This window comes from Rhinopithecus bieti, unplaced genomic scaffold (assembly GCF_001698545.2).
Source record: "Rhinopithecus bieti isolate Rb0 unplaced genomic scaffold, ASM169854v2 scaffold_2247, whole genome shotgun sequence".
NCBI classification, from domain to species: Eukaryota; Metazoa; Chordata; class Mammalia; order Primates; family Cercopithecidae; genus Rhinopithecus; species Rhinopithecus bieti.
The window spans coordinates 403,955-431,523 of NW_016803732.1; the positions used below are offsets into that span (position 1 = coordinate 403,955).

A 27,569-nucleotide genomic window follows, 5' to 3' on the forward strand; every position below is an offset into this window, starting at 1 on the left:
AGGTTTTGCCAGTCATCACAGAGCTTTTTTCTTTGCACATGTGGGGTAAACCTACGAATATATTATAAAAGGAAAATTCAAAGATGAAATAAGTATTAAAATATGATGCTTAATAGTTTATACTCTACTAAAAGACTTATTTGTTGGAGTAAATCATTCAATTGCCTCAGTACTGTGAAGAGTCATAAATACTGTTTGAGTTCAGGAGACATAGATGGCATATCTAAAAAGGGTTCACAGAGGAAATACTTGAAGCTGGGTTTTCAATGACATGAGGATAGTACTAACATTTGTAGAGAATTTTATAGTTTACAAGGCAGTTTTTCCTCAGTTTATTATTTGTTTTTCACAACCATCTGGTGACATTAAAGGGTAGCAGAGAAATGTGGGGAAGTGGGTGGAGGATGAGACTAATGCCATAGACTGTGTGTGGTAAGAGGAGTGATTGTTGGAGATACTTAAAGGAATTTGAATGCAACAATTCATTCATTTCATTGAATGAATTGAAAATTCATAAATATCCTGGAACCATCAAAAGATTTCAGGTAAGGAAGTAGTAGCCTGTTGTCTTTTTTGATGATCTTAAGATTTTTAAACGTGAGCATCTGTATACATTATAATTTTATGAGCCAAGATAGAGGACGTAGGCTGGGAGCGATGGCCTACACCAGTAATCCCAGTACTTTGGGATTCTGAGGTGGGCAGATCACTTGAGGCCAGAAGTTCGAGACCAGTCTGGCCAACATGGTGAAACCCCGTCTCTACTTAAAAATACAAAAATTAGCCGAGTGTGGTGGCTCATGCCTGTAGTACCGCTACTGGGGAGGCTGAGGCAGAACTACTTGAACCCAGGAGGCAGAGGTTGCAGTGAGCCGAGATCGTGCAATTGCACTCCAGCCTGGGTGACAGTGAGAGACTCTGTCTCCAAAAAAAAAAAAAAGAGGATGTAGATAGAAGTATGGAGAAAGAAAAGGAATTCTGTTTTGAATGAATGGATTTTGAATTTGCTGTATCTGAAAAATCTAGGTAGTAAAGTCTAATTATAATTGACATTTAGAAATAAGTAGTTGGAATTCAGAAAGGATTCCAAGTTGTAGATGATGGATTTGTAGGAGCAAACTAAGTAAATGCAATAGGTCCGATTTTCACTCATTCCACAAACATTTATTCAGAGGTTACGATGTACCAACTTTTATGCTAACTATAGGGAGATATAAAAAATGAAACACTGTCCCCTGTAATTTAGGAATTCAAAGTTAGGAGGTGAGGACATACACATACACAGATATTTATAAAACAAAATTGAAATGTTTTTTAAAGATAAGTTATTCTGGGTGGAAAGAATGGGGAATTTTAACTGTACCTCAGGGCAGAGACCAGGATAAGTGGGAAGAAAAACCTTCAGATTAGAGCTGATTCTCAAAAGAATGAATAGGAGGATCAGGAGGAATTTACTAGCTAGATAAAGTGAAAATAAGATGTGGTAAGTTAAGGTCTGCCTGTGGGAAATCTAAGTAGTTCTGCAGGGTTACACAGCATGTAAAGGACTAAGAAAACGTGAGGCTGGCAAGGTAGTATCGCTTCCTGTAATCTATACTATACCATATGTAGGCAGTATGACATATATACATATATATGATGTCAAAGACATTATTATGGTATCTCCTCCAGTCAAAATAAGCCTTTAGATTATTCCATACCACTAGAGAGACACTATTATAACTAAGATGGGTCGACAAAAGATTCCCAAGTAAAAGCTGATGCACATTATTCTTGAGTCATCAGTAAACGTTTCAAAGCTTGAGTACTATTCAGATAACTTCCAGGGGGGCTCATTATTCTGAGCCTTATATATCTTATTAGATTTGGAAAGATTATAACTGCTTTCTTTATGTGGGCCACATTTCCCCCCTTTCTGGATAAATAACAGTACTTAATAAGCAAAATAAGTAATATTTTTTCATATAGCACCATAATAAAAGTTCCCATAAGCAGTTTTTTTTAAGCCTAGTTTATTTCTTGATGTGGAAAATTGATAAATCTGTTAAAATACGTATAATTTTGACCCTTCTCTCAAACAATATGAGATTTGTACCTAAAATAATAAATGGGGGTCTAGAATTCTAAGAAATCTTAATCACCATAAATTTATGAAACACCGTAAGTCCATTTTCTATTATGGATAGTGGGGCTTGTCAAATGTGAAAATTAAATAAATTGGAAGCTAAAATGCTATCTATTCCACATGATTCTCAAGTTTTAAAAACAGAGAAAGGTATATATTTAAAGAGTTAAACAAGGCTACTAAATATGGAAAACTGCACAATAGAATACTATGTTTATTCAGCTTTCATTTTTAAGAGTTGTATTTTTTAAAGATAGACTAATGTAACCATTTTTTGGGAAAAAAAAAGTAGCACTAATATTTTTGTTTTTCCAGGTTGAAGAAGAAGGCTTGCAAATTTGTGTCGAAATATGTGGTTGTGCTCTGCAACTCGACCTTCATGATGATCCCAAAACTAAATGTCTGATTTATAAAACAATTGCACATTTTTTGCCAAATGATTTGGAGATCCTCAGGATTTGTGCACTCTCAATATTTTTTCTGGAGCGCTCCTTAGAAGCGTATCGTACTGTTGAAGAGCTTTACAAACGTCCAGATGAAGAATATAATGAAGGCACAAGTAGTGTTCAAAATCGTGTTCGTTTTGAATTGCTTCCGATTTTGAAAAAGGGATTGTTTTTTGACCCTGAATTTTGGAACTTTGTAATGATTAAGAAAAACTGCGTAGCATTATTGAGTGATAAATCAGTAGTTAGATTTCTAAATGAAAGCACACTGGAAAATAATGCAGGTAATCTAAAAAGGACAGAAGAACAGCAAGGTTTGGATGAAGGGTTTGACTCTCTTACAGATCAGAGCACTGGAGAGACTGATCCTGATGATGTATCTGGAGTGCAGCCTAAAAGTCATATTAATACGAAGAAAAACTTTACAGCTCTCAATACTTCCAAAGTAGATCACAATGTCCCAAGGCATCGTTGTATGTTATGTAACAAGGAATTTCTAGGTGGTCACATCGTAAGGCATGCCCAGGCTCATCAGAAAAAAGGCAGTTTTGCATGTGTAATATGTGGTAGGAAATTTAGAAACAGAGGACTTATGCAGAAGCATTTAAAGAATCATGTTAAGAAGATACAGAGGCAGCAAATTGCTGCAGCCCAACAGGATGATCAGGAAGTCACTGCTTTGGAAGAAATAAATTGTTCTAATTCTTCCATTTCATTTGAAAATGGGAATTCTGATAGTAAAGATTTGCAAGTAGAGACTCTTACTGCTTCTAGTGAAGGAAACAAAGAAGTCATCCCTGAGCATGTGGCTGAATTCATTGAAATTCCCATAAGTGTACCAGAAGATGTTATTGAAAATGTTATTGAAAATGGCAGTCCTGATGCTTCTTTAAACAATGTTTTGAAGCCTTTACCTGAATGTGGGGATGATTATGAGGAGGAAGAGGATGAAGAAGGTGATTATGAAGAAGATGATTATGACCTGAATCAAGAAACTTCAGTAATTCATAAAATCAATGGAACTGTGTGCCATCCAAAAGACATATATGCCACAGATCAAGAAGGAAACTTTAAGTGTCCTGCTCTTGGCTGTGTCCGGATATTTAAAAGAATTGGGTTTCTAAATAAACATGCAATGACCGTACATCCCACTGATTTAAATGTGCGACAAACAGTAATGAAGTGGAGCAAAGGAAAATGCAAATTTTGTCAAAGGCAATTTGAAGATTCTCAACATTTTATAGACCACCTTAATAGACATAGCTATCCAAATGTGTATTTTTGTTTGCATTTTAATTGCAACGAGTCATTTAAGCTGCCATTCCAGCTTGCCCAGCACACAAAAAGTCACAGGCTATTTCAAGCTCAGTGTAGTTTTCCAGAATGCCATGAGCTTTTTGAAGATCTTCCTCTGCTATATGAACATGAAGCTCAGCACTATTTAAGTAAAACACCAGAATCATCTGCACAACCAAGTGAAACCATTCTTTGGGATGTTCATACAGACTCAAATCCTAATCATCAGGAAAAGACTCATGTAGTAATNTTCCAGAATGCCATGAGCTTTTTGAAGATCTTCCTCTGCTATATGAACATGAAGCTCAGCACTATTTAAGTAAAACACCAGAATCATCTGCACAACCAAGTGAAACCATTCTTTGGGATGTTCATACAGACTCAAATCCTAATCATCAGGAAAAAGACTCATGTAGTAATGAGAAACAAACTATTAGTCTGCCAGTTTCTACTAGCAAATCAAGGAAAGAGTCTACAGAACCAAAGACATGTATAGAAAGTATGGAAAAGAAAACAGACAGTTTAGTTCAGAATGGAAATGAACGTTCTGATGACACTGTTTCAAATATAAGCTTGATAGACCAAAAGATGCCTGACATAGAGCCAAATTCTGAAAATAATTGTAGTAGTAGTGATTTAGTCAATGGACATAGTGAAATAGAGCAAACACCTTTAGTTTCATCGGATCCTGCTTTGAAAATTGATACAAACAGAATCAGGACAGAAAATGGTTCCATTTTACCCAGTGTTGTACCACAAGAACACAATACCTTGCCAGTATCTCAGGCACCTTCCAAACCAAATCTGACAAGTGAACATACTTCATATGGCTTAATTTTAACAAAACCATATGTCAGACCATTGCCTCCCAGTTACCTTGATGAACGGTATCTTAGCATGCCAAAACGCAGAAAATTTCTGACTGATAGAGTAGATGCCTGTTCTGATCAAGATAACGTGTATAAAAAATCAGTGAAAAGATTAAGATGTGGCAAATGCCTGACCACCTACTGTAATGCAGAAGCACTTGAGGCTCATCTTGCACAAAAGAAATGTCAGACACTCTTTGGATTTGATTCAGATGATGAAAGTAAGTCTTCTATCTTCTTAGTAGAGATATCTGTAAAAAAAAGAAAATGGCATAAATAAAACTATTATAGATCTTTGAGATTTAAAAACTTGACATTTGTGTAGCACAGATAGTGAAGCATTACTCCATACGTTATTTCCTTTAATACATACAACCAGTATGAGGTGATACTAATATTCCTGTTTGATAGATCAAGCTACTGAAATCCACAAGTAATTTGCATAGGGCTTTGCCTATGAACTTGTGCAAGGCCGAACCTGAACACAGGCTTTTCATATTCTTTGATTATACTTCTTCCACTGTATCAAAAGTTCTTCTTCATTCCAAGTTTCATGTAATAAAAGTTGTAATTTTGATGGGAATTATTTTTCATATGCATTCCAGAATATAAATAAGTGAATCTGTGTCTCTGTTACAAAATAGAAGTAGAAAAGAACAGAAAATAATTGAGAAAATCAGAAAAGAGCTTGTCTTTCTACTAATAGCAATATCCTTTAAAATGATAGGGTGTAAATTAAACAGGAATCTGACTTGGAATTCCGGTTGAATGTCAATAAAACTTGAATTAACAGATGTGTTCTGTTTTACAGGTGCCTGATGAAAATATTTCAGAAAGATCTATCAATCAAGCAGTAGCGTGAAAAAAACACTATAAGAAAATGCATCATCAGTTTGCTATTTCCCTGATGGCCTTAATTTTAGAGTGGTCTCGGATTACTAAAGATAAAGACAAAGCACATTTTCTAGAATGAACTCACAGAGATGTGCTGGCTTAGACTCCAAAAGGGTTATTATAAAACTCCCAAAGTACCAGTTTTCCAGAAAACCACATTTTAAAGTTTATGATGATGAATAGCAGCAGCATGTTCAGTTTCGCTTACATGAGAAACATGTTTAGGCAACTAGTCAGAAAACCAGCTATGGCCTTACAGAAAGGGAAAAGTTAACACATTATTAAAAAGTGTGTGTGGGGAGGGGGGCTGGTTTACAATAATAAACCATTTAAAGTATTTTATTCTACAAATGGGGTTTGTTTTCTCATCATGCATAATCAGATTATGTCCCCTCCCTTCTGGTCAAACATGTTGAAGGAACCGCTGCTGTTTGGTTTGTGATGATTTAGAAACTTATACATTAACACACCACAGTGCTATCAATTAAAGATTGTAACTGGTTTCCAGATGATTAATTAAGTCAAAGTTCAATGAATGGCACGCCAGCATTGAAAATTAAGAAATTTAAAAAAAAACCACAGTGCTTTGCTAATAAGCTCTTGATGGAACCTCCCACTAACCACTTTTGTGGTATAAATTAGTTACATTTAAAGGGCAGCAGTGTCAATAAAATAGGGGAAAAAAACCATCAGTAACTCTGGGGAGAGATGAAAGGAATCTAAGACTTTACAGGCTTTGTAGTTGAAGGAAAACACTGAATTGCAAATTATTCAATGTGAATAATGGTAAAAGCACACTGGGATATTTCTGTTTGTATATATGTTGGGACACTGCTTGATGATTCATAGTAAGGTCCTTTAGACATTAATATGAGTTATCTAAGTACAGTCCTATTAAAATAACTGGCTCAAAAAATCAGCTAAGAATCAGGTTGAGAATTCATTCATTTTATTCTATTAGGAGAGGTAATTCCAAAATAAGCCATACTACTCCTGTTTTTTTATTCATTAGTGATGACTCTGGTCTGAATAGTAATTTTTATATGTAAAAGGCAGTAGTTACGCAAAACATTTGCACAACACAATGAGAGACATTCATGCATTGTTTTCCTTAGTGATAAGTTATTTTCCTAAGAAAACTTTAACTTAATAAAGTGTTAACAAAATAAATATTTTTTAAAATACTCTCTCAGATGTTTTCCATTTGTCCATTATGGAAAGGAAGATGCTTAAAGACTTCCTTTTACCTAATAGTGTGTAAATCTAAAACAGGGATAAAAATAACAAAAAGGCAAACTGTTTCAAAACGGATCTCCTAATGTCCTAATGTCAAATATTCCAGTTATTCTAAATAACAAAATCTTTGTTTAAGGCAGATAATCTCATCAGACCCTATTATATTAGAGCTTCTTCAATGAGGCTACTATGGAAGTGGGGAATTTCTTCCAGGTAGCATCCATATTTTATTAGGATTTCCAGATCATGATAGATCAGATGATTTTTTTTTTAATTTCCCGGTTTTATTCGTTTATCATCAGCATTCACTACTATGCAATGATGGTCATAAGTCCATTCCAAATTTAAATTTGTTTCTGTTATGTAGCCTACATTAGGCTGTGGAATTTACATTTAGGTAACTAAACACAGCTCATAATTAAAGTCTTTTCTTTAAGGTCAGCTAAAAAATGTTTTCTGTATTTCTTGATACTAAAAATGTAATGAATTTTATTTTAGTTCATTCTAAAAGTATGTCTTGTAATAAAAAGTCTGTTTGGAAACTGGTTCATTTGGACAGTGAAGTCTTTTGAAATATTTCTGCTTTGTACATTTTCCAGAAGTTTAATATTTTATCACATTTTTTCACAAGTTGTAACAACTGATATAAATCCATGCCCACAAAGTATTCCATTTTCATTACTTCCATTGTTCATGCAAAGATGTTTCAAATATATTCCATTTGTTATTTGTCTTTAATTTGAGGTTTATTTCTACTTTTGTGTTGCTAAGAGAAAATTATTTCTGAAAGACTGAGATCAAACTGGTTTATATATAACTAAATCAAGGAATGTTTTATAAAATTCTATTTGACCACCCTGTCTTAACCTCGGTTTATATATTTCTCAAATAGCTATTGAAAGAATGTGTTCATTTTATTATGTCTGTCTTTTAAAACATAAACCTACATCATTTTGCTTTTATAGGGTGCATAAACTTCCAACAGTTCTAATTTGAGCTTCAGAAGAAAAGGAAGCTTGCTTCTTATTCCTCAGATTCTTCTTCTTTTCTTCTGTTTTGAGGATGTATTCATCCTACATGGACCAAGAATCTTCATTTTTAAATAAAAATTTCCTTCAAAAAATTAAATGTTAAATTTCTGCTGTGTGTCAGTAAGGTCAAGAAAATAGCAAATCTGAATTTTTGCTGCTCAGATATGATGGAGGAGGTAAAAAAGGTAATCTCCATGGACAAGGACACTGGTACTTTGGGCTTTAGCCATATTAATTTTTTTAAAACCACCAATTATATAATACTTAAATAATTTATATCATTGAACTTGTGATTCTTTTCAAATCACACTGAAGGTTCAGCCGTACTCCTTTCATGTTTGATTTAATACTGATGTATGGATGAAAAACCTAAAAGGGATGATAGTGTTTATTTTTTAATTTATTTGGTACTGTAAAACACCTTTTCAGAATGAGTAAATGCTGCATATGCATTTTGGAATTGTTAATATGTGAAAGATATTACAGATTCAGCAAGAAAGGAAATTTGTGCTTCCTTGTTGAATGTTAAATTATTTTACTTTGCATTTTATAAGAGTACAAATTAAAACTGAGCCATTGAACTGCAATAAATCAACAATAGTGTCTCATTTCAAGAAATTTTTTGTACTGTACATAGATTTGTTCAATAAAACGTTGTCCTTGTTGGTAATCAAGTGTTCAATTTTATGTAGTACATTGCTTTCAAAAGGAATTAGACTTATATAAGGTATATATTAAATGAAAATGTCAATTATGTCTTATAAAGGAATGGCATATTTCAGTTAGTATCACTACCATATTTGGATTGAGTGATTTTTTTTAAACATAATATAGAAAATAGAAATATCTAAAATTTTACACAAAATAGGCATTTTTAGACATTTTAACGAATGCCTATATGGAGGAATAAAAGTTGATAGAATTCTGCTTCACCAAAGTCACTTCAGGTAAGTGGGTTCAGTGCGATACAGTACTTTCTGCAAACTTAGTAAGTGTCGGAACTCTCCAAAGGCAAGACAGTAGATAAATTTGTCTACATTGGTAATTCTTCAAAAATGAAGAGCTTCTGGTGGAACTTAAAAAAAACAAAGACTGAAATCATTTTGAAATATTACAATATAAATGATGATNGGAAGTGGGGAATTTCTTCCAGGTAGCATCCATATTTTATTAGGATTTCCAGATCATGATAGATCAGATGATTTTTTTTTTAATTTCCCGGTTTTATTCGTTTATCATCAGCATTCACTACTATGCAATGATGGTCATAAGTCCATTCCAAATTTAAATTTGTTTCTGTTATGTAGCCTACATTAGGCTGTGGAATTTACATTTAGGTAACTAAACACAGCTCATAATTAAAGTCTTTTCTTTAAGGTCAGCTAAAAAATGTTTTCTGTATTTCTTGATACTAAAATGTAATGAATTTTATTTTAGTTCATTCTAAAAGTATGTCTTGTAATAAAAGTCTGTTTGGAAACTGGTTCATTTGGACAGTGAAGTCTTTTGAAATATTTCTGCTTTGTACATTTTCCAGAAGTTTAATATTTTATCACATTTTTTCACAAGTTGTAACAACTGATATAAATCCATGCCCACAAAGTATTCCATTTTCATTACTTCCATTGTTCATGCAAAGATGTTTCAAATATATTCCATTTGTTATTTGTCTTTAATTTGAGGTTTATTTCTACTTTTGTGTTGCTAAGAGAAAATTATTTCTGAAAGACTGAGATCAAACTGGTTTATATATAACTAAATCAAGGAATGTTTTATAAAATTCTATTTGACCACCCTGTCTTAACCTCGGTTTATATATTTCTCAAATAGCTATTGAAAGAATGTGTTCATTTTATTATGTCTGTCTTTTAAAACATAAACCTACATCATTTTGCTTTTATAGGGTGCATAAACTTCCAACAGTTCTAATTTGAGCTTCAGAAGAAAAGGAAGCTTGCTTCTTATTCCTCAGATTCTTCTTCTTTTCTTCTGTTTTGAGGATGTATTCATCCTACATGGACCAAGAATCTTCATTTTAAATAAAATTTCCTTCAAAAAATTAAATGTTAAATTTCTGCTGTGTGTCAGTAAGGTCAAGAAAATAGCAAATCTGAATTTTGCTGCTCAGATATGATGGAGGAGGTAAAAAAGGTAATCTCCATGGACAAGGACACTGGTACTTTGGGCTTTAGCCATATTAATTTTTTTAAAACCACCAATTATATAATACTTAAATAATTTATATCATTGAACTTGTGATTCTTTTCAAATCACACTGAAGGTTCAGCCGTACTCCTTTCATGTTTGATTTAATACTGATGTATGGATGAAAACCTAAAAGGGATGATAGTGTTTATTTTTTAATTTATTTGGTACTGTAAAACACCTTTTCAGAATGAGTAAATGCTGCATATGCATTTTGGAATTGTTAATATGTGAAAGATATTACAGATTCAGCAAGAAAGGAAATTTGTGCTTCCTTGTTGAATGTTAAATTATTTTACTTTGCATTTTATAAGAGTACAAATTAAAACTGAGCCATTGAACTGCAATAAATCAACAATAGTGTCTCATTTCAAGAAATTTTTTGTACTGTACATAGATTTGTTCAATAAAACGTTGTCCTTGTTGGTAATCAAGTGTTCAATTTTATGTAGTACATTGCTTTCAAAAGGAATTAGACTTATATAAGGTATATATTAAATGAAAATGTCAATTATGTCTTATAAAGGAATGGCATATTTCAGTTAGTATCACTACCATATTTGGATTGAGTGATTTTTTTTAAACATAATATAGAAAATAGAAATATCTAAAATTTTACACAAAATAGGCATTTTAGACATTTTAACGAATGCCTATATGGAGGAATAAAAGTTGATAGAATTCTGCTTCACCAAAGTCACTTCAGGTAAGTGGGTTCAGTGCGATACAGTACTTTCTGCAAACTTAGTAAGTGTCGGAACTCTCCAAAGGCAAGACAGTAGATAAATTTGTCTACATTGGTAATTCTTCAAAATGAAGAGCTTCTGGTGGAACTTAAAAAAAACAAAGACTGAAATCATTTTGAAATATTACAATATAAATGATGATGAAAATTACTTCCTAGGAAAGAATTTCACTGGGGAAATAAACGTTTTAAAGTCAGTAAGCTGTAACCCAAAGTGATGTCCTTGAGCATGAGGGCTCCTACTTTTTTGGTTCAGTAACAAAGGAAAACCCTCCAAACTATTTGTTATAACTTGCAATTGGAAAAAATGGGGCTTTAAGTAGGAAAAAAACCTTTCTGATGTGATGAGCTCACACTGCAAATGATAAATGGGATAAAATGATTTGTGCAAGTTACAAGCATTATGCCTTGAAACACTATGAGAGTGTTACTGAAACATTCTAGAGCTGAGATCTAAAATTATCAGTCTGATTTATGGTCATATGATCTTAGACTCAATATATTCCATATTCAAAATAATGAATGTATTGAGTTATTTGGACAAAGTTATTGGGGTTTAGATAACTTCATTTTCCTTTTCTGTAATTTGAGGAATTCTGGGAAGCAACTGCTACTAAACAGGCTTCCAAGATAACCAAATTCAGCTGATTTTCATAGCATAATGTCTGTACTGATTTTAAGAATCAACTGATAAAACAGGGACAGATGTTTTAACTGTACATCAAGATTTGAAATAGAGTCAATCCACTAATATTTGGAATAAAAATTGTAAATGATAGAAAGTTTCATGCCTTATTGATGGGTACTGCACAGCGGGGAAGAAATGGCTTGTTGATATATGCTACCTCTAATAGAACAACTCGAGGGTAAATATGAACACTGCTCTGTAGACATCAAAGTTCAGAAAGGTTAACCTGATTAAAATCACACAGCTAATAAATGCCGAGGGTGACTGAAAAATCAGATGTGTCCCAAAACCATGTTTCCATTGTGCCACACACTCTTCCCTACAAATGTAGAGCATGAGTGGATCTAATAATCCAAATCGGGTCAGATTTGCCTGAGGATCAGTGATTTCAGAGTCAAAGGATGAAGCCTGGTAGAGATAACATTTGTAGTAGTATCTTCTAGCAGTGATTCTTATGTGGTTTCTAGAGCAGCAGAATCAGCATCACCTGGAAATTTGTTAGAAATGCTAAATTGTGGTCAGGTTGGAGGCCATCTGTCTTAACAAATCCTCCAGATGATTCTGATACAAGCTAAGGTTTGAAAATCACAGATCTAAAGCAATAAGGTTCTTTGTATTTCCCTAGAAGATAAACTTTCCCCTTAAATTGATAGAACCTTCTCAAAAATTAGTTTCCAAGACATTTAAAGAAGTCCCCTATTACTAGGTACTTAAACTGTTGGGTGAATGGACACTTTGGTAGTCAGATCTAATATCCCAAACCGCTCTAATGGGGAGAGTTTTTTGTTTTTTGCTCAAGTTGTATTCAGTAAATGAAACTATCAGAACGGAATTTAATGGAAACAGTGCAAAGAGGTGTGAGGATCAGTTAGTTACACTCAAATTCCAGCACACTAGTTTTATCGTTGTGGAGAGCTATACATCCCACTGATACAGAATTTTGCTAAGTTTCTCTTCATGTTAGGTATGGCTCCTGTACCCTGTCTTTGGCTTCAGTCATATTTAAAACCCCCCATCTACCCTCATCATGTTATTTTAGTCCATGCATTTTTCACTACTATTCCCTTTACTGGTTGTTCACCTTTTTCCCTGTCCCATTTCTCATTCTTTGATTTAATCCTTCCTAAGCATAACCACTTTGTCAGAAAGCCAGGTCTCTTAATTACTCCCCTGGCATTCCTCCTCTTGATAAATGGCAACTAGTTGCCCGAACCAAAACCTTCTTATCATCCCTGACTCTATCATGCCTTTCACTCTAATTCAAGCCACCATTTTCTCTAACCTGGACTATTTTAATAGTCTCCTAACTGGGTTCCCTGCTTCTACCCTTACCCTCCCTTCAGTCTTCACACCAGCAGCCAAAGTAATCCTGCTCTGAGACAAGTCAGATAATGACATTCCTGTTTAAAACCTGCCAGTGCCTTCAAAGCTCATTCATTCATTCAACCAATATTCGTTGGATACCTACCGTGTGCTGGCCTCTGTAACAGGCAATGAAAAACAAAAATCCTTGCCTCACAGAGCTCATATTCTATTGGGGGACAACAAACATACAGTATGAGTGCTATGCAGAAAAATAAAGTGGGTAGGAAACGCATAAGTAAGCATGGTGTTGGTGGTGAATTTAAGCAAGATGATGAGGCAAGGCCTCTGATAAGGTGACTTTTGAGCAGGAACCTGACTAAAGTAGGGGAAAGAGTCATTCAGGTATCCAAGGGAAGAATATGCCAGGGGCAAGAGCAAAGGCTTTGAGGCAAGAGCCTGTGGCAAGTTGAAGGAACAGATGATAAGGGAACCACTGACTAGTCTGGAGAGATTGACAGAATAATGAGAAAGAGATAAAAAATGAAAGCTAAAGTCCATATAATGGTCTACAAGGTTCTAGACCTACACTATCCAAGACAGTAGTCACTAGACACGTGTGGCTATTAAAATTTAAATTCAAATAAAACTTACAATTCAGTTCCTTAGTTGCACTAAACACAAGAAGCTCAAGAGCCACGTGTCTGATAGTTACTGTATTGGACAGTAAAAAGAACACTGTCATCATCTCGAAAAGCATCTTGACAGGTTTTATATCAGTGGCTCTTAATTGTGGGTGATTTTGCCCTGCAGGGGACATGTAACAACGTCTGGAGGTAATTTTGGTTGGCGCAGAGAGGGAAGGAGGTGCTACTGGCACCTAGTGGGTAGAGGATGGGGATGCGTTAAGCATCCTACAATGCACAGGACAATCCCCTCGACAAAAGGTTATCCTGGCCAAAATGTCAACAGTTCTATGATCAAGAAACCCTGTGTTAGATCAGTCTTGACTGCAACTCTAACCACATTGCTCATTGCCTCCTCCTTGCTCAAAGGGGCTCCAGTCTCCTGGACTCCTTCCTCGAAATCTCTTGCCTCTTCCTAACATGCTTCTCCTGCGGTTCACTCACTTTCTTGTGATCTTCAAAGTCACTTAAAGAAGTTTTCCTTTCAACCTGTATAAAATACTAACATCCTCTCCCATCCCTGTCTTCCGGATTTATTTTTTTCCATAGCATTTCCTGGCCGACTATATAGTTTCTTACATGTTTACTGTCTATTTCCTTCCACCAAAATGCAAGCATTGTTTTTTGCCCCAGTACAAAGAACAATAACTGGCAAGTAGGTGCTGAACTATAATACATTTTTAATGAACGAATGAAATAAGTTGGACATGCCCTCCACGTGGTCCCACACCAACATATTTTAGCACTTATCTTGTCAGCTCTTTACTAACAACACTCCCAAAAGCTCCTTGAAGAAAGGTCAGGGTCACGTCTCTGAACCTTCAATAGTAGCAGGCATTCATTAATACTTAATTTAAAATATGAAGAATTGCTGTGTTGAGCAAATGGTACCCCAAATAACATCCACTGACAATTTCACCGTATTTTGAATGCCATGTTTTAAAGACTACATGTACACTGTATGACTGATATTTAGCTATTGTTTATTTTTGAGACAGGGTCTCGCTCTGTCACCCAGGTTGGGGTGCAGTGAGTGTGGAGTGATCTCGGCTAACTGCAACTTCTGCCTCCAGAGTTCAAGCGATTCCCCTGCCTCAGCCTTCGAGTAGCTGGGATTACAGGCGTCTGCCACCATGCCAAGCTAATTTTTTTGTATTTTTAGTGAAGACGGGGTTTCTTTATGTTGGCCAGGCTGGTCTCGAACTCCTGGCCCCTTGTGATCCGTCCGCCTCAGCCTCCCAAAGTGCTGGGATTACAGGCGTGAGCCACCGCGCCCGGTCAATTCTATTTTTTATATGTAAAAATATATTTTAAAGTTAAATTTGCTCGCCAGGATCTGCAGATGTGTACATTTCAGCTACTAAATGGCAATACCCCAATTAAATGTCAACTGATCAAAAACAGGCCTTAAAAATGGAAAGAGAAAAGGCAAGTGACAATTTAGTCTGATTCCTGTTTAGCAGAGCATGACTATTTCTCTCGTCAATGTGTGTTGCTACCATGCCAATAGTAGTATCAGCTCTTTAGTAAGAGCTCTTCAGTAAGAGCCACGCACTGTTCACCCCGCCCCCACAACCCCAAGAGGTAGGCATCTCCACTAGATCCACTTCCATAGGAAACTGAAGGGGAAAAGGCTAAGGAGCTTGCTTACAGTCTGAGTAAATGGCGGAGTAAAACCCTGGCAATCTGGCGTCCAGAACCCCCAACCTTAAATTGCGCGCGACATCGCCTCTTCTAAGGCCGAGCCGGCAACAAGGGAAATGGAGGCAAGAAACTGTCCCGGCGTGTTTGAGAGGAAAGTCCGCTGGAAGGCGGCCAGGCACAGTGGATTATCTATTTTTAACTTTTCATACTATAATGTTAAACAAAACTAAATTATTTTAGTTTACTTAATTTAAGGAATCAAACTACCGGCTCACCCAACTCAGAAGTGGCCGCAGAAGACATTCAAGCGCTCCCGGGGGCCCGGCCCGCGGGCGGGGAGGAGCCGCCTCCATTGGACGGCCCCGCGGCATCACGGGAGCTCGCGGTGCACCCGGCTTGCGGGCTGCTTTCTACGCACCTGCACCTGCGCAGCCCTCCAAGTCGGTCTTTTGGAGGAGGGACTTCTCTTTCGGTAACCAGCTCCCTTGCTGAAAGTGTATGTTCTCCATATAAACCCGGCACTTCCCTTAATTGAGATACGTGGGACTTCACTCCGTCCCCAGCCCGGAACCACAAGCGGGAGCACTTTGTTTCCTGATTGACCTCTTTGGCGATTACTTCCGCCCAGAGGCCTGGAATACTCGAGGCCCTTCGACGGCGAACAACAAGAAAGGCACTTCCGGTGTCTGTTGCCAGGCGCGGGCCCAGTGGGCCGTAGGGGCGACATTATTGCCGTCGTCTTTACCCCCAGCCCCGGGGGTGGAGATGTCGGGACTCAGCTCTTCAGAGATGGAGGGCTGCCGTAACCTGCTTGGCCTACTGGACAACGACGAGATCATGGCCCTATGCGACACCGTCACTAACCGCCTGGTGCAGCCTGAAGACCGCCAAGGTAAGAGCGGACCCTTCACCTAGAAGGCTGCCGCCCCTCCCCTGGCCTCACGCCTACCCCGCTTAGGCAGAATCCTCGGGAATCTTGGCCGCCGCGGCAGATCCACGGCTCTGCAACCACTACCCAGACTTGGGCTGCCGGGTCAAGGGAGGGAGGTGGTGGTGGTGATGATGGCGCGGCTTCCAGGTTTTATCCATTCAATATTATGGGCAGCGCTTGTTAATTCAAGGATTCGGAATAAGTCATTAGTAATTTTTAAAATTTTTCTGGGGAGCCAGAATGTTTTGCATTTTCAGTTCCGATCAGCTGACGAGAGTCAGCTACCGCTCGGGCGTTTTTCTTCAAGTTTGAGTGGGAGGAGGTTGGCAAACATTTTCTATGTCTCTGGTAAAAAGCAACTACTGTAATTAAATGGCAGACACCTTGAATCCGTGTCTCTTTTGGAGGCAAAATTTTCAGAGCTGATTTTCGTACTAGGAATACATACAAGCGAGCTAAATACATACTCCGGTGGATTTTTAAGAACTATTAGTGCGAAGTCTGATTGTGACTAGTCCATGTAAAAATGTAAAGCGTTTGTTCATTTTGTGTGTCGGGTAGCTAGTTTTATTTTAAATTTGCTGAATTTTACTTCAAAACGTGAACAATTCCAGATTCCCATATTAGTATATGATTATCTTTAAAAGATTCTGCCCTTTTAAAACTGGGTTTTTCTGCTTAAGTCGGATTTCATTTTTGGCATTGAAGAAAGTCATTTATCACTTTGAGCCATAGACACTTAAAAGAGGAAATTCCAAATAATTAAGACCTAAAATAGTTTTAGACTTACATGGTTCTTCAGCGTTTGTCTTACATGCCTTCACCTTCTTACAGTCATGGTGAGTGTGAATTTAAAATTATAATGGGTAAAATGCTGCGTTTAATTGATAGGGTATCTAAAAGCAAATAAGAAAAAAATTCCCAGTTCAAAAACGTTCAAATGACTTGAAGAAACATTGTTGGGACGTGAGGGAGAATAACATTTAAGCATATGAAAGTATACTCAGTGCCTTTAGAAACTAATGAAATGAAAACCAGAAACAGAAGTTGTCTTTTCTGTGTACCAGATTGGAAAAAAAAATTAAAAATATACACTATAAACTTCAAGTGTTCATGATCAGGTGAAGCAACTCGTTGACAACTAGTGAAGGAGTTTAAGTTAAAACTACCACTTTGAAGAACAAATTTGACATCTCCTAAAATGGCAGATTAGACACATACTCGAGACCGACCTAGTCTTCTCAAACTTGAATATGCTTTTGAATCTCTCAGGGATCTTGTTAAAATGCAGGTTCTGATTCATTAGTTTTAGGGGAGGCCCAGAAATTCTGCTTCTGACAAGCTCCAGGTTGATGCTCATACTGCTTGCCCCTTTGGGTACTGGGAGATATGTATGAGAATGTTCAAAGTAACAGCGTTTGTAATTGGACACAGAGTAGAAGTCTGTAAACAGAAGAATAGCTAGGTACCTTGTGTACAGTCATATAACTAATTATGATATAGCAGTGAAAATGAACTAGCTATGTGTATCAGATTACTCCAGAAAATATTAAGTGAAAAGCTGATTATAGAAAACTATATACTGTGTATGGATGGATTGAATTTATAGCACAATTTAAAACATACCAAACCAAATATAGTTCAGGGATATATACTTATGCTGTACAGCTATAAAAAAAGGGAAATTTTAAAGCAACATTTAGTATAGTAGCTACTCTGAGGTGGATGAGAAGAAAGAGGAATAGCATTAGGGAAGAGATGAAATGGGGGCCTCAAAGATAGTATTATTTCTTATGTCCTAAGTTAGGAGGTATGCATATGGAAGTTCGTCTTATTGCCATTCTGTATGACTCACACATGTCAGAAATATTCTTTGGTCTGTGTTTAATATAAATATTTTAAAATACAAGTCGGCCAGGCGTGGTGGCTCACGCCTGTAATCCCAGCGCTTTGGGAGGCTGAGGCAGGTGGATCATCTGAGGTCAAGAGTTCGAGACCAGCCTGGCCAACGTGGTAAAACCCTGTCTCTACTAGAAATACAAAAATTAGCTGGGTGTGGTGGCACGCACCTGTAACCCCTTGGGAGACTGAGACAGGAGAATCCCTTGAACCCAGGAGGTGGAGGTTGCAGTCAGCCAAGATCGCGCCACTGCAGTCCAGGCTGGGTGACAGCGAGACTCCGTCTCAAAAGAATAAAAATTAAAATAAAAAGTATAAAAATACAAGCCCTGGTTCTCCACTTTCTAGAAATACAATAATTGGGCCAGATGCGGTGGCTCACGCTTGTAATCCCAGTACTTTAGGAGGCCAAGGCAGGCAGATCACGAGGTCAGGAGATCAAGACCATCCTGGCTAACACGGTGAAACCCAGTCTCTACTAAAAAAACAAAAACAAAAACAAAAAAATTTAGCTGGGCATGGTGGCAGGCACCTGTAGTCCCAGCTACTCAGGAGCCTGGGGCAGGAGAATGACATGAACCCGGGAGGCAGAGCTTGCAGTGAGCCAAGATCGCACCACTGCATACCAGCTTGGGTGACGGAGAAAGACTCGTCTCAAAAAAAAAAAAACAAACAATAATTGATACCTAATATGGCCTCAACTTTCATTATCTGTAGAGGAGATAGGACTAAAATTCCTTGACATCTAAAATATTGTTGTAATTGTCCCTATTTTTAGAGGTTGTACATGAATTTAGGACTGTTGGCCTTATTAGAAAAAATGTTTTTCTGGCTTGATTGTTTTCTTAAAATGCAATTCTTTAAGAGAAAATGCTGAACTTTCACTGTCACTTATGGGAAGTGAAGAGATTTTAGGTAAGGGAAGTTTAAGGCATAAAGACATTGAAAGAAAACTGACAATGGACTTCCTGTTTTTTTTAAGTGATGGCTATCATGCAGCAGCAGTAATACTGTGAAAAGAGCTTGTAAATATTATTTAATAGAGTTTCTGCTGACCTGGCACAAATTTGTAAGTGCCTCATGATTTTTTATTAATCTTCGCGATTTCTTTCTAGATGCTGTTCGTGCGATATTAGTGTACAGCCAAAGTGCAGAAGAACTTCTAAGGCGTAGAAAAGTCCACCGAGAAGTTATATTTAAGTACTTGGCAACACAGGGGATTGTTATACCTCCAGCTACTGAAAAACACAATCTTATTCAGCATGCAAAAGATTACTGGCAAAAGCAACCACAACTGAAATTGAAGGAAATGCCAGAGCCAGTTACAAAGACAGAGGACATCCAACTCTTTCAACAGGTAAAATAAATCTTATAGTTCTTTTCTGAACCTTTGTTCTGTCTGAAACTTTGTTGATAATCCTAAATCTTGGGGAACATGGTTAATAATGTTTGTGGGGTTTTTTTATTTTTATTTTTTAAGAGATTCTTGCTCTGTTGCCCAGGCTGGAGTGCAGTGGTATAATCATAGCTCACTGCAGCCTTGAATTTCTGGGCTCAAGTGATCCACCCTCCTCTGCCTCCTGAGTAGCTAGGGCTACAGGCATACACCACCATGCCTGGCTAATTTTTAAAATATTTTGTAGGGATAGGGTCTCAACTATGTTGCCCAGGCTGTTCTTGAACTCCTGGCCTCAAGTGGTCCTCCCACCTCAGCTGGAATTACAGGCATGAGCCACCATGCCTAGCCTATTTTATTTATATTTTATAATTTTAACTTTGTTTCATATTCTATCAGTCCCGAAGGAAGGAAGAGACCAGTAAAGCAACTAAAAGAAAAAATGTTTCTGACATATCGTGATATGTATGGAATCATCTATTGATATGTGAGAGAAAAAGTATTTTTCAATATCAGCATCGTCAAATGAGGACTATTGGATTTTTAGAGAGTAAACTTCAAGGTTAATTTTTTTTTTTTTCCAGTGGAATACTGTTCATTTAAAAAAGGACTGCTGATACATGCAACAACCTGTATGAATCTCAAAAACATTAAGTAGAGCAAAACAAGCCAGACATAACATACTATCTAATTACTTTTATATTAAAGTCAATTCTAGGCAAAGCTAGCATTTGATAATAGATACCAGAGCAGTGGCTGCTTTGAGTGAGGGCGAGGAATTCAAATTGAATGGAAAAGGGGCCTGAGGAAATGTTCTGGGGTGATTGAAATGTTTTGTATTTTGATCTAGATGATGGTTATGTAGCTGCATACATTTGTCAACATTCCTCATGCTGTGTGTTTAGTTTTGTGATTTTACTATATGTAAATTAATTCCTTAATAAAATACTATTATAAAATAAGCTGTCAATTAAATGGAATTAACTTCAAGTTTATATTGAGTTTATATGTTTCCATTGAACAATCACTAGTGCTGGTTAAAAGTGGCTTATCGACTTACTCATTTCTTTTATTTTTCTCAAATATTACTGATTTATTTATATGCAAATGCCTATTTTTTTTTATATCTTCACTTTTTTTTTTTTTAAATTATACTTTAAGTTCTAGGGTACGTGTGCACAACGTGCAGGTTTGTTACATATGTATACATATGCCATGTTGGTGTACTGTACCCATTAACTCGTCATTTACATTAGGTATATCTCCTAATGCTATCCCTCCCCTCTCCCCCCTCCCCACAATAGACCCTGGTGTGTGATGTTCCCCTTCCTGTGTCCAGGTGATCTCATTGTTCAGTTCCCACCTATGAGTGAGAACATGTGGTGTTTGGTTTTCTGTTCTTGTGATAGTTTGCTGAGAATGATGGTTTCCAGCTGCATCCATGTCCCTACAAAGGACAGGAACTCATCCTTTTTTATGGCTGCATAGTATTCCATGGTGTATATGTGCCACATTTTCTTAATCCAGTCTGTCACTGATGGACATTTGGGTTGATTCCAAGTCTTTGCTATTGTGAATAGTGCCGCAATAAACATACGTGTGCATGTGTCTTTATAGCAGCATGATTTATAATCCTTTGGGTATATACCCAGTAATGGGATGGCTGGGTCATATGGTACATCTAGTTCTAGATCCTTGAGGAATTGCCATACTGTTTTCCATAATGGTTGAACTAGTTTACAATCCCACCAACAGTGTAAAAGTGTTCCTATTTCTCCACATCCTCTCCAACACCTGTTGTTTCCTGACTTTTTAATGATTGCCATTCTAACTGGTGTGAGATGGTATCTCATTGTGGTTTTGATTTGCATTTCTCTGATGGCGAGTGATGATGAGCATTTTTTCATGTGTCTGTTGGCTGTATGAATGTCTTCTTTTGAGAAATGTCTGTTCATATCGTTTGCCCACTTTTTGATGGGGTTGTTTTTTTTCTTATAAATTTGATTGAGTTCTTTGTAGGTTCTGGATATTATCCCTTTGTCAGATGAGTAGATTGCAAAATTTTCTCCCATTCTGTAGGTTGCCTGTTCACTCTGATAGTAGTTTCTTTTGCTGTGCAGAAGTTCTTTAATTTATTGAGATCTCATTTGTCAATTTTGGCTTTTGTTGCCATTGCTTTTGGTGTTTTAGACATGAAGTCCTTGCCCATGCCTATGTCCTGAATGGTATTACCTAGGTTTTCTTCTAGGGTTTTATGGTTTTAGGTCTAATGCAAGGTTAATTTTAACTTTAGCTCTGTGTAATTTTTTTTCACTTTAGAAGAATTTTATGGCAAATTATTTCTCACTTTTAAGACGTTTTTGGTATTGCAAAAATGTCATGAAAACAACCTAAAATTTTACTTTAAAAAATTTTTTTAAAGTTCCAGGGTATGTGTGCAGGTTTGTTAAATAGGTAAACATGTGCCATGGTGTTTTGCTGCACCTATCAACCTATCACCTAGGTGTTAAGCCCAGCATGCGTTAGCTATTTTTCTTGATGCCCCGCCCCTACATTGGAACCTAAATTTTTTTTTGCTTTTTTTTTTTTAGCTAGAAAAAGTTCTATTGTAGAAATTTTCTCCAACGGACGTTGGCTGTTTCTGTTCTTTGTATCTCCACTGTACATTTTAGATATTGCACAAATATTTAAGTGTTCCTTGAATTAACCTCTAGGTGATTTGCAGATTTTTAAACTACATACCACATTTTTTGAATTAATGAGGTTTCAGAGTGAGAAAGCTTTGCCTTCACATTAGGAAAGAATCTTCTAAGAGCTTTCTTACTTTATGTACTGATAAGAGCATTGACTTTGAACTCATACAGATACAACTTCCAATTAGGGTCTGCCATATACTAGGTGTGTTAACTTAGGCAAATAACTTGACCTTTCCGAGCCTTGTTTTTTAAATCTATAAAATGATCATAATAATATCTATGTCCTAGGGCTTATTGTGAAGGTAGGAAGAAATAGCTCTTAAGTACCACACACAGTGCCCAGTATATTGAATAGCAGGTGCTCAGTGAACCTAAGGTCTCATACATCTCGGTAAAGTAGTGTTGTGGAACATATGGATGAATGAGATCTAGTCTATCAGGTAGATTTTTACAATAACTTTTTTTTTTTTTTTTTGAGACAAAGTCTGTCCTGTCACCCAGGTTGGAGTACAGTGGCATGATCTCAACTCACTGCAGCCTCCGCCCTCTGGGTTCAAGTGCTTCTCCTGCCTCAGCCTCCCAAGTAGCTGGAATTACCGGCATGCGCCACTACACTTAGCTAATTTTTGTATTTTTAGTAGAGACGAGGTTTCACCGTGTTGACCAGACTGGTCTTGAGCTCCTGACCTCAAGTGATCTGCCTGCTTCGGCCTCCCAAAGTACTGGGATTACAGGCATGAGCCACCGCGCCCAGTTTACTGTAACATTTTCTTTGAAAAAAGAGAAATAATAGAATAAAATTAATCCCAGTTATAGAAAATAACCTGTTTCAATCACCGTAAGAATGTCTATTTAAAGACAAATGAAAATGCTTAGTTATATCAACTTTATGTAATTTATATGCAAAATGCATCCATTTAAAGTGAACATCTTGAAGGTTTGGAGTCTTGCTCTGTTGCACGGGCTGGAATGCAGTGGTGCTATCTTGGCTCACTGCGACCTCCGCCTCTCAAGTTCAAGTGATTCTCCTGCCTCAGCCTCCCGAGTAGCTCAGAATACACCATGCCTGGCTAATTCTTGTATTTTTAGTAGAGACGGGGTTTCACTATGTTGACCAGGCTGATCTCGAACTCCTGACCTCGCCATCCGCCTGCTTCGGCCTCCCAAAGTGCTGGGATTACAGGCGTGAGCCACTGCACCTGCCCAGTTCATACTAATTTTTTAGTTGGCCTTACTAAACCTTACTCTCTTAGCTGAATTTTCAGCAATTTAAGCTGGAAATTTCTAAAATGATTTTTCTCCTTTTGAAAAAAGATTTTTTACTATGCATAATGGGTTCAGCAAGTTCACATATAATTCATTTCTCTCTGGTGTAATGGGTGCATTCAAACTTTGAATAGGATAGATAGAAAAATAAATATGAAAGTTAAACCTTGGTGTTATTTTGTATTTATTTTATTTGTTTCAATCAGCAGGTGAAAGAAGATAAAAAAGCTGAAAAAGTTGATTTTCGTCGCCTAGGAGAAGAATTCTGTCATTGGTTCTTTGGACTCCTTAATTCTCAGAATCCTTTTCTGGGACCACCTCAAGATGAATGGGGGCCACAGCACTTCTGGCATGATGTGAAGCTTAGGTTTTATTACAACACATCAGAACAAAATGTTATGGACTACCATGGAGCAGAAATCGTGAGCCTTCGTTTGCTGTCACTAGTAAAAGAAGAATTTCTTTTTCTCAGCCCCAACCTAGATTCACATGGATTGAAATGTGCATCTTCTCCTCATGGACTGGTTATGGTTGGAGTTGCTGGGACTGTCCATCGAGGAAACACTTGTTTGGGCATTTTTGAACAAATTTTTGGACTCATCCGCTGCCCTTTTGTGGAGAATACTTGGAAAATCAAATTTATCAACCTGAAAATTATGGGAGAGAGTTCCCTTCCTCCTGGAACATTACCGAAACCAGCTGTTAAATTTGAACAAAGTGATCTAGAGGCCTTTTATAATGTAATCACTTTATGTGGCACCAGCGAAGTACGACATAATGTAAAGCAGTTTTTGGATAGTGGAACTGGGGACCAAGTTTGATGTAGTGGAAATTAGACATTGCTGAACAAAAGAGAACTGGGTTTACCTGACCCTCTAAAGCACTAAGTACTGTCAGCCTGAAAAAATCTTCTGTACAGAAACTCTTCCAAATACTATCTCAGTAATGTCTGAATTATTTCAGATGTGAAAATTGACATATTTTAGTTGAAATACCTTTCTGGACTACAGACTTACATATTATGTGAATACTTACTATTTCTACCCGAATTGCAGCAAATGTTCTGAAAGCTTAACGCAAATAAATCCCACTTTAGATCTGACAGCTAACTGTGTGCCTTAGAAACCAGGTAATATTTTCCTTTTACTTAGTGAATATTCTGCTAATATCTGCACTTTTCATGTGGGAAAGGATTAATAATGGTCCAGGCTTCCCCTCTTTAAGTTTCTTGTTTACTTTTGTCTAACTCTGGATAATTGTATTTTACAAATACATCTCACCATAGTATATTTTTAAAACTATTAAGTATTTTAGATCAAAGGTCTCATTTTAGAAAATTTAACATTCTTTTGCAAAAAAGTCCAATAATTTAAAAGTTTAAGAAAAACTTACTACCTCTTTAAATATTTGAGAGACGTTTTTCAAAGTTATCAGCTGTAGTCCAAGCTAAATATCTTTTGTAATCTGCACATTTTCCTTACTGTTTTTGGGCAATGATAAATACTGTTCTCAAAACAGACTTTATTCTTACCTAGGCTTCAGCCGACAGTTTTATAGAGCCGTTATTATAATACGATATAGAGGAAATATGCTGTTGAAATTTTAAAGGTATGTCCAGTTCCTAACTTTTAAACAAATTACTCTTCCTCTTGGTTGATCTTGGCAGAGGTGACAAAAAAACCCAAAACAACCCCATGCATTTATAATGTGTGTTTACACATATACATAAGTATATATATATACTCCCACATTATAGCTTAGAATGTTTAGTTTTTTACCTTTCTGTTACTAGGTTTGAGTTACATGGTTGAGTTGCCAAATTATTTACATGCTTTGAAGTTTAAATTCTTCATCACCTAGCAACTGTTTGCTGATCATGGATTTTCTTAGTTACTTTAATTTATAAAAGTACCATTTGGAAAAAAACTCAATTGGAAAATGTGATGATGTATTTGTACATGTTACTTTTTCCTTTACTATAATCATCTAGGGATACTGATAAGAATTTTGCAAATAGGAGGCTGAAAACTCATCCTTTTTGTTTTTTTAATGCTATGTCTTATGAGGAATACGAATTGGTATGTCCTAAAATAAGAATAAAGGTGGGAAATCCCTTTTGTCTGCTATAAGAATAGTGTATCATTCAGATTTAATTTGTAGTTGTGTTGCTCTTAAAGTTTTAGGCATTTAACCAGAACAAAGAAAATTTTATAACTGCTAGTTACACTATTATTGTAATATAATTAAGTATAAGGAAAAGAGTGTGCAAAATAATTTCCTCTCATGTTTTTATAAAGGTACACAATCAGGTCACAAGTCCATCTTTCTCCATCCTATACCTCTGCTTGAGTTTTGAAAACTGGGTTACCTTTTATTCCTTAGTTTGAAGTTTGAAATACCATTATAAAGTGTAATAGATAAACATCCTAAGTAAAGGATGAAATTAAAAACCATTCCTGTTACCACAGATATTCAAAAAGGGCAGGGATTTCCTCTAGGTACCTTTAGTATTGAACTTTTGAGTTTGTGTAAAGCCCAAATAAGGCTGCAATTTCTGCACATGGTTTTGATTCAACCTTAAAAATTTAAAATCCTTTTGATAGTCTTAAGATTCTTGAGGATTAATGCTATTTTATTTCATGTTTATTTCACGAATCCCTACATGTGGGCACACTGTACAGCCTAATGTTGGAGTGAATGTGTTAATGAATGAGCGAAAAGCTACTTATATACTGTATACAAAAGGCTTTTCTGCTTCTGGAGTTTATCTTTGGTTCTTCTCATTAGTGTTACTTTTTCAGTCACGTAGTTTCTTTGAGTTTCATACTTGAATACGCAGAAACTTTTAAGCCCCCAAAATAACTCAGATTTGGGAGGAGAAAGATACTGACTTTAAAAGCCCAGGGTCAGTAACAGACCCTGAGATTCCTGAGGCTACCTGGAAAACATTACAGGGGAAGTGTGTGAAAAACAGTATTTGGAGGAGAAAGACCTAGAGGAATTGAAATCTATTGGTGATGCTTGAAGCTTGATCAGCCTTTTGTGAGAATAGCCAAAAACACACTGCCAGGATTGAACCCTACTTGTGCTATGACCCCATTAGTCTGTTCATGCCAGGGAATGGTGGAGAAAGAACCCTGCTGTAGTTCTCTGTTTTGATATACCCAACTGGTATTTGGAAAGTCTGGAGTCAGTCGTAAAGAAGAATACCATACACATAATTCATCATAATTGGGCGGTCAAACTGAGGAGACTGTCTGGACCTTTACTTGCTGTAGGCTAATTTGCCATAGCCTAATAACAGGGCATACATAGTAAATATCCTTTTTTGTTGAAATTTTTTTAAAAATGTAATAGTTATGTTAGAATACTTTGTTAGAATCTAGAATGTGAAATAATGTACTTTATGTGTCTTCTTACCAAAATACCAACGACAAGGGAAAAGCCATCTTTAATTATTAAATCAACTTGAAAATGACAAACAAGATAGCAGATCAGGAAATGTTCTGGGTTTTCAGAAAGGTAACATTTTTATACTAAAAGAAGGTTAGTTACCTAGTACCAGTAAGAAATTGTAATAGTGTCTGAAAAAAGATATAAAGAACAGTGGCTAAAAAAAAGTACAAAACTGCGTTTTAACAAAATAGATCATATGGCTAAGTAGATCAAAACAATGAATGCAAACCACACTGTAATGTTATCTTAGGATATCTCTGTTTTCACAAACTTAGCTGACCTTTTCTTTCTGGGTTGTGGAAGTTGGTCATACAAGTTGAGTGCCGTGTTCTTAGGAAAATATTTGCATGAATTTTAGAGTTTTACATATTTCATTGAGTCAACGGGTTTCACTAAAACATCTGTGCGTCTTATTCTCCATGTTTGGAAAATCCTGCCGTAATAATAATTACATTTCCCCAGACGACTACTGTATTAGAAAGTGGAAATATTTATAAAAGATTTTGTGGTATTTTTAAGTCCTTAAGTTAGCTAAGCCTTTTTTATGAGTGAAAGGATAATCTCTAGGAAATGTTAGTTTATGATAGTTGTAACTTGTGAATTTTGGTTTTCAGATATGGAGACAAAACCAACCAAAATACTGTCAAATGGAACGTAAAAAAATATTAATTCAGAATTCATCTTATTTTGGCAAGATAAATTTAATGAAGAATAACATACTTTGGAGAAAGTGATAAAACGTGAAAAAAACATTTAGA

At 36.4% G+C, this 27,569-nt stretch overlaps 2 protein-coding genes across 3 annotated transcripts in view; both read left to right on the top strand.

Annotated features, from left to right (window-relative positions):
* Positions 1–15,885, top strand: part of ZNF654 (zinc finger protein 654) — a 91,607-nt gene extending 75,722 nt beyond the window's left edge. Inside the window, exons 9-13 of the mRNA XM_017852019.1 lie at positions 2,441–4,088; positions 4,262–4,989; positions 5,548–5,594; positions 15,423–15,639; positions 15,796–15,885. Of these exons, the coding sequence (XP_017707508.1) occupies positions 2,441–4,088; positions 4,262–4,989; positions 5,548–5,594; positions 15,423–15,639; positions 15,796–15,885 (2,730 nt within the window). The remainder of the gene's footprint in view (positions 1–2,440; positions 4,089–4,261; positions 4,990–5,547; positions 5,595–15,422; positions 15,640–15,795) is intronic.
* On the top strand, positions 15,553–25,484 carry CUNH3orf38 (chromosome unknown C3orf38 homolog). 2 transcript variants are annotated; one of them, XM_017852125.1, is made up of 3 exons: positions 15,553–16,059; positions 19,113–19,354; positions 23,565–25,484. In XM_017852125.1, the coding sequence occupies exons 1-3, from the start codon at positions 15,933–15,935 to the stop codon at positions 24,174–24,176; spliced, it is 981 nt and encodes a 326-aa protein (XP_017707614.1). In that variant the 5' UTR covers positions 15,553–15,932; the 3' UTR covers positions 24,177–25,484. The 2 variants fall into 2 exon arrangements, with proteins under 2 accessions (XP_017707614.1, XP_017707606.1); XM_017852117.1 differs by having other exon boundaries at positions 15,554–16,059; positions 23,562–25,484.
* Positions 25,485–27,569: the final 2,085 nt, after the last annotated feature.